At 48.3% G+C, this 14730-nt stretch overlaps 1 protein-coding gene across 1 annotated transcript; it reads right to left on the bottom strand.

The window, feature by feature from the left end:
- Nucleotides 1–470: 470 nt before the first annotated feature.
- On the bottom strand, nucleotides 471–9241 carry LOC118576486 (paired immunoglobulin-like type 2 receptor beta-2; the record flags this gene model as incomplete). Its single annotated transcript, XM_036176738.1, has 6 exons — nucleotides 471–501; nucleotides 717–754; nucleotides 2553–2585; nucleotides 5195–5395; nucleotides 8448–8849; nucleotides 9137–9241. Coding segments are annotated over 6 exons (810 nt in total), but the record flags the coding sequence as incomplete, so codon positions are not given.
- Nucleotides 9242–14730: the final 5489 nt, after the last annotated feature.

Genomic DNA, 14730 nt, shown 5'->3' with positions numbered 1-14730 from the left:
GTGTCCTGCCCACACCTGCCCCAGCTGCAGCCTGAGTGTCCTGCCCACACCTGCCCCAGCTGCAGCCTGAGTGTCCTGCCCACACCTGCCCCAGCTGCAGCCTGAGTGTCCTGCCCACACCTGCCCCAGCTGCAGCCTGAGTGTCCTGCCCACACCTGCCCAGCTGCAGCCTGAGTGTCCTGCCCACACCTGCCCCAGCTGCAGCCTGAGTGTCCTGCCCACACCTGCCCCAGCTGCAGCCTGAGTGTCCTGCCCACACCTGCTCCAGCTGCAGCCTGAGTGTCCTGCCCAACCTGCCCCAGCTGCAGCCTGAGTGTCCTGCCCACCCTGCAGCAGCTGCAGCCTGAGTGCCCTGCCCACCTGCCCCAGCTACAGCCTGAGTGTCCTGCCCCACATCTCTGGTCTCCACCCTTCTGTCTCCTTCCCAACATCCCTTTAACTTCCTTCAGGCCTGAGTCTGAGTGGCTTACCGTGGGGATCTCGTTGGGTCCACATATTGTCCTAGAGAAAAAGGAACACAGAGTGCTGAAGTCAAGCTGTGACAGGGAGGGAGACAGGAGGCTGGGAGTTCCAACAGTGAGGTGAGGACCTTGGTTACATGGAGGAACAGGGTGAAGGAGGGAAAGGTGGAAATACTGAGGGGTGCTTATGTAAGTGTGGGGTCTTGGGAGAAGAAGCAGAGCCAGGTGGGGAAACTGGAAGCTGGCAGAATTTACCTTCAGGTTCAACATCCTCAGTGTTTTCAATGAGGTCCCTGCAAGGAACAAATGGACAACATATTAGAATCTGGACAGGAAAGGGTTAAGACATGAGGTGCTGGGCTGCAGAGATGGCTCAGTCAGTAAAGTAAGTGTCACATAAGCATGAAGTCAAATTGCAGACCCAGCACCACAGAAAGCTGGATGCTGGAGAAGCAGAGACAGGCCGATAAATCCCTGGAGTTCACTGGCCAGGACTAACAGATGAGCTCTCGATTCAGGGACAGACCCTGTCTCAAAAGATAAGGTGGAGGCCTGGAGAGATGGTTCAGTTGGCAAAGTGCCAGCTTCACAAACCTGAAGACACACATTTAGATCCCCAAGGACTCGTGTGGAAATGCTGGACAGGATATGTCTGGAGAGTGGATGGAGAGAGGAGGATCCCTGAAGCTCATTGTCTGGGCAGTCTAGCCCAACTGTTGAGCTTCAGGTTAGGAGAGACCCTGACTCAAATAAATATTGACTTGAGGTGGGAAAACTGAGGGGAATCACTACATAGACCTCTACCTCCACACACGTTCACAAGTGAACACACACACACACACACACAACACACACACACACACCACACACACTGTACATGCGGGAACACAAAGAGAACAGAGAGGAACTGACAGACTCTCCATTGATCTCTGGCGTCCACACATGTGGATGTGCACCTGCACATGTACACACATAGGAACATGTTAGAAAACACACACAACTGGGCATGGTGGTGAAGGCTTGTGATGTCAGTACTCAGGAGGTGGAGACAGGGGAATCCGGGTGTTCACTGGCCAACCTACCTGGTCTAATTAGTGAGTTCCAGACCAGTGCAAGACTCTGTCTGCACAAAGCAAAGCAAACCCCCAAACAGCCTGAGGTGTGTCAACAGGACTGGAGGAAGAGCATCTGGCCAAGGAAGCCACAGGGAGAGGAGGAAGCTGGGATGCAGTGTTGCTAGCAGATGCTTGAGTTATATGCACAAGGCCCTGGGTTCCATCCCAGCACCTCATAAACTGGGTGTGGTATGATGCCTGTCATTCTAACAGTTGGCAGGTGGAGGCAAAAGGTTCAGGAGTTCCAGGTCTTCCTTGGCTACAGAGTTAGTTCCAGGCCAGCCTGGTCTTAATGTGATCCTTTCTCAGAACAGAGGGTTTGGAAAAGGAAGGGTCAGAGCAGGCCATGTACAGTAGGGAGAAGAAGAGTCAGGAGAGAAGGGCAGAGAGATTGGGAGGTGGAGAGAAAAGGGTAAGAGATGTGGAGGATCTGGAACAAAGGATTCTGGGGGAGCGGGCTCACTGACCATAGAGAAAGACAGAAGAAAGGAAGAATGGAGAGCTGTTGAATCGAGGCAGATGTTCAAGGCTGAGAGGAAACAGAGACAGAGAGGGAAGCCCCGGAAATGGAAGGAGAGAGGAGAAAGTCTGAGCGCTGAAGGTGTTGTTGTTCTGGGAAGGAGACTCCTGAGGCCCTCTGCGCTCCTTGTCAGTGAGAATCTGGGTGCCCTCCATGAGGGAGCTAGATGGTCATGAGGGGAACAAGGAGGGAGCAGACAGGATGAGTCAGTGGTTAGGGAGATGTGAAGGGTCCTGGGTGTGGTTTCTCTGTGTCTCTCTCTCTGTCTCTGTCTCTCTCTGTCTCTCTCCCTCCCTCCTCCCCCCTCCCTCCCTCCCTCCCCCTCCCTCCCTCCCCTCCCTCCTTCTCTCCCTTCTCCCTCTCCACCCCCCTCTCTCTCAGTTAGTTGAGGGGTGGAGAGATGGTTCAGTAGTTAAGAGCTTGGCTGCTCCTGCAGAGGACCCGGGTGGCGCTCACCTGGCTGGGGGTTTCGGCTTTGGTCCCTCTGTCCTGTGGGAGAAACAGTGTCCAGTGTGACATCAGTGCTGGACCCCATCATCCTTCTCCAGAGGTCCTCTGTGTTCAGACCACCCTTCAGAGGATGGGGAGCAGAGAAACCTGCCCCAGGGCAGTCAAGAGAAGAGCCTGAGCTCCCTCTGCTGGGCTGTGGTCCCACACAACGAAGCCTCACCCAGATCTCTGCTGGCTCCAGACCTCACCCCTGTCTCCTTTGCTTCCTTCACCAACCCTGAGTTCCCCTCACTCCACACCTGCTCATCTACTCTGCATTCACATGCCTTCCTTCTGTGCCTCTAGAGACCGCCTCTTTCTGGAATACATCTGCTCTACTGGTCTATTTGTCTTGCTGGACACTATGCTGTTTTAATGACTACAGTTTTCTTGCCACTTATTTATTATGTGGTAGGTGTGCCAGTGTGTATGGAGGTCAGCGGGAGACTGCAGTAGTGGATTTCCTCCACCAGGTGGCTCCCGGCCTTGGACACTGACTCCTTTAACCTCTGAGAGCTGCTGTATTTCTATAGTAAAATCTATTATTCATATATTTATTTAGCGACTGTAGCTTTTAAAGTTTTTTGTTATTGTTTTGTTCCTTAGAATTTTAAATGTATGTGCACATGAGTGTAGATGCCTACAGGATTCAGGAGAGGCTTCAGACAGGCCTGCCAGTCTGAGTTACAGGCGGTGTCAACTGCCTGCATGGTGGGGTGCTGGAGCAGAACTCAGGGTCTCTGCCCGAGCAGCCAGTGCTCTGACTCTTGACCCATCTCTCTGTGTTTTCTCTTTTGACTTATAAGCACACTTTTTCTTTTCTTGTTCTTGGTTCTTTTCACACCTCTGTCAGATCCACTCAGGCACTTCAACTGTTACCCCAACTCAGCTGAGTCAGCACACACCTGTGCGTGTGTGGGTGAAAAATCTTCACCACAGTCTAACCTGTTTGAAATCTTGGTTGTATGGGGAGGTTATGGACGATTTAGGAGGTTCAGATTCCCAGAAGAGGTATATGTCTCACTGGGTTGTGTTTGAGAATATATTGCCTCAGTCAGTTCCAGCTCTTTCCCTGTGTTCTCTGCATGTGTTGAAGATGTGACTTTTCAGTGTCCTGCTTCAGCTGCCCACCACTATTAACCTTCCTTCCACAAGTTACTTTTGATCGTGATATTTTATCACCGCAATGGAAAAGTAACGGCCATTACACACACTCAAACACACTTCGTCTTTCATGGCTTGGTTGTTTCATCAGAGTGTTTTTTAACACACTTAGACTTGTTCCTGTTCTCTGGTCCCCGTGTCCTCCATCTAATCATTGAGTGTTTATTTGAGGTCTTCTGCACCTAAGGATGACTTTGAACTACTGATCCTCCTGCCTGCCCCTTCCACACACTGGAGTTACAGACATGCACTACCACACCAGGCTAATCACAAAGTCTGAAAACTTTTCCCTTGACAGTTTCCTGGTTCTGGCCATTCATCCCCATGTGCAGATCCAGTGTGGCAAAGTGACACAGCCTGGCCCCCTCCAGTCTGTTCTCTGCACCCTAAGACTGTACTGTCAGAATCCAGCTGCTGCTCAGGCCACAGCACCGCCCTTACCTCTCACAGAGACACTGCCCAGACACTGAGTTCTCTCCAGCTGACCTGGTGCCATCCAGGTCCCTGGGTTTCTCACCAGGGCAGTGATTTTGTTCAAAGACGGTATTAGTTTCCACACATCCTGTTCCCTTTCCTGTCTCCTTCCTGGTTCATAGTGAAACCACCAGTATCCTCAGAAGGATATAAAAAGAACCCCATTTCTGCTTTGGAGCCCCTGCCGTGTGGGTGGAGACTGCAATCTCCTTAAAGCCACCTCCCATGTTGTATCTACCTTTCTGTCTGCCCATGGCATTGATAACTCATAGTAAACTCCTTCCTTCCCGTAATCTGTCTCAGTGACCCTCTTGAATCCCCATCTGAGACCTTTCACACACACAGATGTCACCATAGCAGGGTGCTGAGGTGGCCACTCCATTTGTCCTCTGGTATCAGAGGCTTGGGGACCTGATTTACCAGGTTCCCTCTGGTCATCTCCTGCCTGCTCCTCCAGCACCACACTGCTCAAGAGTCCCTGAGATGGTTTCCCTTTGCTGGAGGCCAGAGAGAGTCCTCTAACTGACTCCCAGACCTTCCTGGCTATTACGTGGATGGTGGAGCGTTGAGATAAATTCTCATATAAGCCAGGCTAGCCTTGACCTCAAGATCCTCCTGCCTCCACCTCCCAGGCAGACTTTACAGATGTGTGGATCACCATCAGCTGTGCCCAATTACAGATGTGTGGATCACCATCGGCTGTCATTGTTTTCATTTTTAATTGTGTTAGATTCATTTATTCACTGTGGTGTGTGTGTGTGTGTGTGTGTGTGTGTGTGTGTGTGTGTGCACATACCATGTTATGGGTGTGATAGAGGACAAAATCACTGCAGGACTCAAGCACTTTCCTGACTCAGCCATCCCTGAGCCCTGGCATCTGCCCTGTCATCAATCCCCTTCCAGGACTCTGGTGTAGACTGCTGTATGGAAACACTCAGGAAGTATGATGGGGTGCAGTGTGGACCACTTACCTTTCCTTCTCCTCCACCTGAGGAACACCATCAATCCCAAAACCCCAGCCAGGAGTACAGCAGCAGCCACTGTCAACCCAACTGTGGTTCCCAGACCCAGGCTCTCTTTCTTCCTGTTCATCTTCCCTTCTGTGGCTGTGAGGGCAGTTCTGGTGAGTGCAGAAGTTGCAGTGGTGGGGCTTGCAGAGGTGGTCTTGGGGGCTGGGAGGAGACAAAGGAAGTCAGTCTTGAATGTAATTGGGTTGTGGAAGCCAAATGAACATTTCCTCCCTAAGTTTTGTGCTCATGGAGTTTTTCACAGCAAAAAAAACCCTGAACTAGGAAACCTTCTGCCCCTGAATCCCTCAAGTCCTCTGTTGAATCCCCATAGGGACTTGATGTGGGATGATTTCTCTCCAGGATGGTACAATCTGTCTCCTGCCACCTCCATTCCCCCAACAGCAGTGACTGTACCCTGAAGCCATGATGCCATCACAGGGGTCGGGCACTTTCTGTGGAAGAGCAGCGTGGGGCTTTGGTGTAAGTGGAAGTTTCTGTCCCTTCAGCAAAACCCAAATACAGGGCACCTGCTTTCCAAATTACCACCCAGAGACTTATTATATAATTAATATATGTTATATATAAATATATTAATATAAAGGCTCCACTGGTAGCTCAGGCTTATTACTAACTGGCTCTTACACTGAAATTAACCCATAATTATTATCTATGTTTAACTTGGTAGCTTTTCTCAGTAGGGCAGTCTCATCTTGCTTCCTCTGCATCTGCCTGAGGATTCCTGACTCAACCCTTCCTCTTCCTAGCAAACCCAGGGACCTGTGTGTGTTGCCATGCACTTGTAATCCCAGCACTTCAAGGGGAAAATAGACAGATCCCTGGGGATCACTGCCAGCTGTCCTAGCCCAGTTTGTGAGTTCAGCCCAGAGAAAGACCCAAAGACCCATCAAAGGAAACATAGGAAGAGAGACAGAGAGACAGAGAGACAGAGAAATCTTTAACTAGGGGTCTTTTTGCTTAGACCTGAAAGAGAAAACGGGCAAAGGAGAGTACTATTGAATTACCCTACAAATATGGAAATTACAGAAAGAGAATTAATAAGTCAATCCCAGGGTTCTTTTCAATACTTGTTGCAAATATTCTCCAGGCGATATCTTTGCCCTAAATGAGGATATTTTGCCTGGATAAAACATTTCTTCTGAGTCTGTGGCTGCAGCTCAGTGGTGGCGTGCTTGCCTAGCATGCCTGAGGCCCTGAGTCCATCTCAAGCACTGGACACAGGAGTGGTGAAATGCCATTTTGGTCCCAGCTCTTGGGAAAGAGTTCAAGGCCATCTTAGATTATATAGCAATTTGAGACCAGCATGGACACATGAGACCCTGGCTTAAAGAAATGGAAAAAAAAAAGAAATTTTTTTATCGTTAGTTTTAATATTTTTAAAACATTGGGCAGGAATACTCAGTTAATGAATTAATTTTTAAAATGCTGATAAAAAATACTGATGCAAGAATTCATAGTGGAATGAGGAGTGACTCAATGGCAGAGCCCTTGTCTAGTGTGCATGTGGCCTTGAGGACCATCTGAAGTCTAGCTAAAAGAAGAAAAACATGGTGTGTCTGCCTAAAGCAGAGAAAGGCATGGCTGTCTTATATTGATTGTTCTACAAGCACCTAATAGATTATCCCAAAGGCTAGAGACATTAGGAAGGAGGAAGTGGGAGTATACTGGAAGAACACAGCCAATTAGGAAACATGTAGGAGACACAGAAAATGCAGAGGTAAGGTGCCTGGTCAGTTCTGGCTGTGGAGTTTATCCTGAACCAGCACAGGGTTAAGATGAGCTGTGGTTTGCCAGGGGGTGGTGGGTTGGTCTAACTTGGAAGGACCAAATCGATTTATCACTGGCACTGCTGAGAATTGGCAATGTAATTAATGATGATTATTATTTGACTATTAATTTTATATTTATTTTCTAAATATGTATTTTAATTAAATTTTTGCACACACAATGGTGCATGAATGTGTGTGTGCTTTTGTGTGTGTGTGTGTGTGTTTGTGTGTGTGTCAGAGGTTAACCTTGGGTATTCCTTTTTCAGATGTCATACACCCTTATTTGTAAGACAGACCTCGTGAGCACCTGTAACCACAACACTGTGGGAGATGGGAGAAGAGGATCAATGGGGCTTCACAGCCCATCAGCCTAGCTCCAGGTTCAGTGAGAGACCCTGCCTCATGGGAATAAGGTGGGTCTAATCAGAGGAGGAACCCCAATGTCCATCCACCTCTGACCTTCCCAAGCACAAAAATTAATAGTCCACCCACTCACAACACACACACAAACACACACACACACACATGCATGCTTACACAATATATACATACTCCACAAAATCAAGATAGAAAGCAGGCAAGCAACAGTGGTGAACTCCACAGAGGCCATGTGTCTGCTGGTTGATAGATGTTTGGAGGTTGATAGATGTTTCAGGGCCTGTTCCTCACCAGCATGACCTTGGGCAGAGGTGGAATTCTGCTGGTCTCCATGTCTCTCTGTATAGTGACCATGAGAGTGCCCAGCAGTGGTGACAGGTGGCCGGGGTAATGTCCACACAGAGACTAGGCTGGGCCTGTGTGCACTCTGTGTGGAAGCTGCAGTTCAGCTGCCATGGAGGAGAAGAAGTGACCAGAGAACCTGATCATGGTGAAAACATGAGGGTCTGTGTGGGAAGATGGGGATGGGGAGGAAGGGGGAAGAGGGAAATGAGGAAGAGGAAAAGAAACTGGGGCAGGGAGAGGTGAGGGATGTGTCTAGAGACTGGTGAAGTGGGGGACCCAGAAAAGGAGGAGGGGTACACGGGGCCAGAAGGCAACTTCTGTGGAAGGCACGAGATATGGTGTAAAGTCCAGATCTAAGGGAGACCCTGACACAGGACCAGGTGAAGGCTGCTCCGTCCTGGAGAGGCCAGATCCACATGGATTTGTGTCAATGAGGGTGGGGTGGGCAGGGCGGTAGTGCAGTTTGGAGAAAGGAGCAGGAGCCTGGGCCATCTGGGAAGAGCTGAGACTGGGGGTGGGGTGGATCTGAGAGCACATGAGGGCAGATCAGAGAGAGCAGCCAAGGCTTGTGGATGATTGTGGGGAAGAGGAAAGCTGGAGTTGTCAGAGCTCTGGGGAGGGGACAGGACACATGAAAAGATCAGAAGTATAAGATCTCTAATGACATCTATGGCACAAGAAAGCCAGGGTCACCAGGGCCTGACCTGGGATGTGCTCACCAGGAGTGATGGTGAGTTGGGTTCCATGAATCGACTGAAACTCCTCCATGCCTTTTTTTGTGTTCAGATGAACTCGGCAGAAGTACACTGTCTGATCCTCCTTCTTCAAGTCCAGGATTCTGAGGACTCCAGATGTCTGAGGCTGTGTCCCATTCAGGATTAGCCAGTTCTTGAAATGCTTATGTGTGATAGGTGGGTTGGAGTTGTAGATATATTCCCCATGGAAGTGCTTCCATCTCCAGAGAATCCTCATCTGTGGATCCTCTGCCAACTCCCAGGAGAAGTAGAAAGAGAAGTGGATCTCGATGGAGCCGCCCTGTACACCAGAGAGGTTTGCTGGTTGTTTGAATCCAAAGGCATTTACTTTGTTGGATCTTGCTGAGTTACCTGGGGAGGATGGGGATCAGAGTATGGAGAGGCTTCCTGGGCTATCATCCATAGTCAGATGTGGGACACAGGGAGGGACTGTCCTTATGGCCGACTGTCCCATACAGGACAGGACAGACAAGGAAGTGTTGGGCTGGACCCACTCTGAGGATGAGCTCTCTCTTGGGACACAGAGCACTGGTGGCTTCTCTAGCAGATCCCTGTCCACAGGACAGCCTGCTCTTCCCAGCCCCCTGGCCCCTCCATGGTTAAGGCAGAGTCCCAGCTAACAAGGTCCCCAAACTCACGAACTTGCAGACATTCAGCTGACAGCAGCAGAAGCAGGATCCAAGCCATGGCCTGATTCCCTCCAGGAAGTGAGACCAATGGAGCCACCAGACAGGAGAGGAGACCTGTGAGGGACCCTGGAGTGCTCAGGAGTCAGGAGAGAATCGGAGAAAAGGGGAATATAACACTTGGGCCTTCTCATGTGGAGGACTGAGTGGGGGAAGAACCTCCCCATCTCCACCTCCTTGTAACCAGTAACTTCCTTCATCATTCTGGCTTCTTCTTTCTCACACTGTAAAGATTATCCCAGTGGTCACTGACAGGATTGTCAGGCCCTTGAGCCCAGCCCCCAGTTTTGACAGTTGATCTGCCACCACAGGATTACCCAGTCCTCATCCTGAGTAAACAATGTCTCTCCAGGCCAGGCTCTGTGACTTTTTAGACTCCAGTTCCTGACAGTGTTCCTAGCAATCAGACTCTGATTTTATACCCAGCTGTGTTTTCCCCTGACAGTGGTGACAGAGAACAGGATCAACCCTTCCTATTTCTGTCTGAAAAATCCAGTTCCAGAAACTTCCCTCAATTAACCCATAGTGCAGGCCCTGTGGGCCCTGACCCAGAAGATAACGTCACTGATGAAAACTGTCCGGCTGTCCACCCATCCTGTCACACGAGGTTCCCAGCACTCCTTGAATTCTTTTTCTGAATGACAACATACAGACCCAGAGAAACCTGTCCAGAGTGGGTCCTGAGGAGAGTGGAGCAGATGCCAGAGAGTGGAAAGATGGAGGCTGGTGGTGTAGACAGGACACTCAGGCTGCACCTGAGACTTTACATTAGCACAGTTGTCCCGCCCCCATCTGACCTCTTCTTTCTCCCCTAGGATGACATCATCATCTTCATCTCCCTCATGTGCTGCCAACCTCAGCATGAGCATCTCCCTGTACCCCTGCCCAGGGGAGCCCCAAGAAGACACTCTATAGTGTCTTCAGGCCCAGTGGGTAGGGCTGGGTGACCAGCTCAGTCTCCTGCTCCTCTGGATGAAGTCTCCCAACTTTGCAGGTAGCCAAGGCCATACACAGAACCTCACATGCCACTGAGTTTGAGGTCACAGAAACTGAGAAACTCTCAATTTCCTCTTCAACATTACATATTGCTTAAATGAAATTATTAATATTCACAGAATTTGTTTGAGTAAATCTAAAGAAAAAAATGTTGACATCTTCAAGTTCTCTGTCTCCAAACAAAGTGAAGTAACAGATGACCAGCCTCCATGACTTTTACTGACTCTCTGGAGTTTTGGTTAGCTTGCTGCTTGTTTGATATTAAGACAGCATCTTATGTAGCCAGGCTACCTCAAACTCAATAGGTACTAATGACAGCCTCCAATTCATGATCTTTCTATCTCTACAGTCAATCAATGGGATTACAGGCATATGTCACCATGCCTGGCTTCCTCTACTACTTCTTTTAACTGACTGGCTCAGGTCAGGTAACACAAATCCCAAACACTGGTAGTCATGTTAGAACCCATGTGTGCTCCCCATTCCAACAACAATGTTCCCTTAACCTTGAGGGGATTTGAACTAAACATTGATGAGAATGTTGGTTCTGTGAGGTCTTTCTTGTGGGCTCCTTTGCTGTTTCTCCCTTTTGAACAATGGAAACCAGACATGGTAAGTCACATGACCACCTGAGTAACAGCTTTGAGGATACTTCCCTGTTCCCAGTTGTCTGCAGGGAGGAGATGATTAACAGACACTCCCATAGATGACTGGTCAGACCATCATCATGGCATCCTGTTTGTATGAACACCCCAGGGATGCTCAGATTAGACATCATCCCAGCTGACAAGATCACTGTGACCATGGCTGCTGCTGAGTTCAGCCTCAGGAGGCTTGGATCCATTACACCACTGCAGACATCTCACAGCTGACCCAGGAGACTTCACTTTAGCCATGAGAAGTCTGGGTGACTTCTCCATGACCCCTCCTGTCTTCAACTGGTACCATGGGAACTGGGGACAGTTTCTTTTTTTTTTTTTTCAAAATTGAAGCAAGCTTTAATTAATACTGGCCAGCTTGGTGGACTCTGACCAGGTCCCTTCCAGGATTCCCAAGAAATGGTTGACTACAAGTCACATTTTGCAGAGGCTTAAAAAGTTAAAACCACAGGGCCACTATATTTCCCATCAGTTCCAGTCAGGGGCAAATATATCTCCTGATGCAGTTCCTGCCTGCATACCCCACCCCCTCATTCCCACACCCAATCAGAGGCAAGCACACATCCTAATGTATTTCCTGCTCATGTACCTCCTGCCTACTGTCAGACCTGAAGTTAACCTGTAAGCTCTATCTGCTCTATCAGGTAGCTTCGTGGGATTCTGGGAGTTGTAGTTATTCAAAAATAGCAACAAAGCCTCATGGAAAGATATGGTGGCCTATGGATTTTGTCTACATAAGCCCAGCTAACACATGCCTCAGGGCCACTTACCTGGAAAGTTTCCAAATGATGGTCCTGACCAAATTCCATCTTGCTCAGTATTTAAAATCTTAATTAACACTTACATGTGATCAAGCACATGGATGCAGTTGAGTCAAACAAAATTGTTTAGGGGAGTGAAAACATGTGGCTTGTTATCTCCCATAAACTTTTATTGTGATATTTTATTTGTACTGAAATGTGATTTTATTTGTATATTAATAAAGTTGCCTTGGGGTCAGAGTAAGCCATAGCAGAAGCTGTGTGGTGGTGGTACACACCTTTAATTCCAACACTTGGGAGGCAGAGCAGGGAGGATCTCTGTGTATTCAAGGACACAGCCAGCATGGCGACACACGCCTTTAATCTCAATACTAAGCATAGAAGACCTGGAGGTCTGTACAGACAGGCAGTGACGAGGAGGTCATTTGGCTGGGTTTATAACCAATGAGAAAGCAGAACAGAAAGTCTATATAAAAGACTGGATACAGGAAGTAGCTCTCTTGTGGAGAGGAAAGTCAGAAAAGCAGTGAAGGGTTTTCAGCTCTCAGCTATTGCTCCGACCTCTTGGCTTTTAACTCTGCAATTGGCTCTGAGTTTCTTATTTAACAAGACAGTTGCATCTACAAACATTAGCCTCCAGCATTTCAGGAACTGTCTGTCCTTGGGCAAGGGACTTGCTGATCAGAGGCATTTTGTTTCATGGATCTCTTAGGTATAGTAATTAAAACTTAAAATGTAAGCCGGGCAGTGGAGGTGCACGCCTGTAATCCTAGCACTCAGGAGGCAGAGGCAGGTGGATCTCTGTGAGTTCGAGTCCAGCCTGGTCTACAGAGATAGTCCAGGACAGGCTTCAAAGCTACAGAGAAAACCTGTCTCAATAAACCAAACCAAACCAAACCAAACCAAACCAAACAAAACAAAACAAAACAAAAAAACGAAAAAAAACAAAAAACAAAAAAAAAACTTAAAATGTAACTTTGGCTCTCACATACTGACCAAAGTAAATGGTAGATCAAAAGGGAGGGGGGACAGTTTGTTAATAGACACAGCAAGTTGATATGCCATGAGACATTTATTAATAAATGTGGTGATATATTGTGCACCCCAATAAATCTTATTATGGGATTAGAGGACAGAGCCAGTCCCTAGATTAGACATAGACATCAGACCGTGATGGGCCCAGATCCTTAAATCCTACCACTGGAGACAGAGGTCCATGTGGAGATCTGTCTGGATCTCGGTGAGTTCAAGACCATACTATTGGTGAAATTATTAAGGCCACTCCACGTAGTTAAAAGGGAGGTTTATTTTGTGGGGTAACTTACAAATGAAGGGGTAGGTTGCAGGATCTGGCAAAGGTATAGCGCAGTCCAGCGGTGTTCTCTGGGGAACTCTGCTAGGTCTACCTCCAGCGTCCAGGGTCCGGAACCCAAAGAGAGAGCCTCCTCTCGATCCTCGGTCTTCCACTTCCTCCTCCATCCTGCCTCGTGGGCGTGACCATTACTGAAGCCTCAAATGGGGGTTGGAATTTCCAGGCCAATGCTGGGATGGCTATCCACTACACCATACTGGGAACAGAGCCAAATGTGGTGAAACACTCCTTTAATCCAAACACTTGAGATCTCATTCCTTTGCTTGGGAAGCATATATGCCTTTAATTCCAGGAAGTAAGATGGCAGGTACAAAAAAGGAATATAAGGCATGAGGAAACGGGAACTCACTGTCCTGAGATGAGGATTTTCTAGACTAAGAGCTAGTGGCTGGCTTATTCTATTCTGTTGATCTTTCAGCTTGCATCCCAATAAACTGGCTCCAGGATTTATTTAATTAATAAGACTGTTTATCAATTCGTGTTAAAAAATAAAAAGTGTTGTTAACTCCATGGAGAGACAGGAACAGCAGTGTTGCGCTCTCATGATCAGAGAAAGACAAGATGCCCTGCAGAGAGGATATTAGAGCCCAAGGTGGCAGAAGTGGGGATTATCTTCTTGTAACCTGTCCAAGGAAAGGATGTTTCACAGCACAGGCCATGCTCTCTGATTCCCAGGCAGGAGACAGGGAAGGGGGTGAGGATGCAGGGTGAGTAGGCATCAATCCCAGCTTGGATGTAAACTGACCTCCTGGTGAGAGATCCTGGCCCCTGGAGGCCTGTTAGCTGGGGACTGACAGACAATGTTTGTCTCTGAGAAGGAGAGGACAATTTTCCAGAGTCAGTTTTCTCTTTGCACCACTTAGGTTCCCAGAATCAAATGCAGATCATTGAGTTAGGCCACAAACACCTTTTCCCACTGAGCTATCAGTCTGTCTGCTCCCCACTTTTCTTTTGGCCATTAATTTGTAATTTTGAGATACGGGTTTTTAGATACATTTGGAAAATGTTATGACTGTGATTTATCCCTATGAGGAGTCCACATTATTTTTATGACATGGTCACTGATTGTTCTGGAAGTCAGTAATTAGACTAGACTAGCTGGACAGACAGCTCCACAACTCTGGCTGTCTCTTCCTTGTCCACACCTGGGATTACAAATTCCTGTCACCTCCCTAGTTTATAATGTGGGTGCTCCCAATCAAAGTCAGGTCCTCCAGCCTGTGTGCAATTTTTCTGATGAAATTATCTCTCCAGATCCCTTGCATGCCCTCATTAAAAAAATTCCCCAAAGCCTGTCTAATCAAAGTTCCATTACTGTGAAGAGATGGCAACTCTTATGAAGGAAAATATTTAATTGGGGTTGGCTTACAGTTTCAAAGGTTTAGTTGATTATCCTCATGGTGGGAAGGTTGGTGGTACACTGGCAGACATGGTGCTGGAGATGTAGCTGGCATTCTACATGAAGATAGCAGGCAGCAGGAAGAGAGAGGGAGACACTGGTCCTGGCTTGAGCATCTGAATAGGGAAATCTGACCACCAGTGACCCACTTCCTCCAACAAGGCCACACCTTCTCTAACAAGGCCACACATTGCCTGGTGACAAAGCAGACAAACCCTTGAGTCTATGGAGGCCATTCTTGTTCAAACCACCACACAGCCCCTCAGCTGCTCCTAGGGATGACAGGCTCTCCCCTGGCTGTGGTCATCTTGAGTCTCCTGGCCTGTAGGAGAAGAAACAGAGTCACTGTGGCAGCCATG

The sequence above is a fragment of the Onychomys torridus genome, unplaced genomic scaffold (genome assembly GCF_903995425.1).
Source record: "Onychomys torridus unplaced genomic scaffold, mOncTor1.1, whole genome shotgun sequence".
NCBI classification, from domain to species: domain Eukaryota; kingdom Metazoa; phylum Chordata; class Mammalia; order Rodentia; family Cricetidae; genus Onychomys; species Onychomys torridus.
This window is presented reverse-complemented; position numbering and strand designations above follow the sequence as displayed.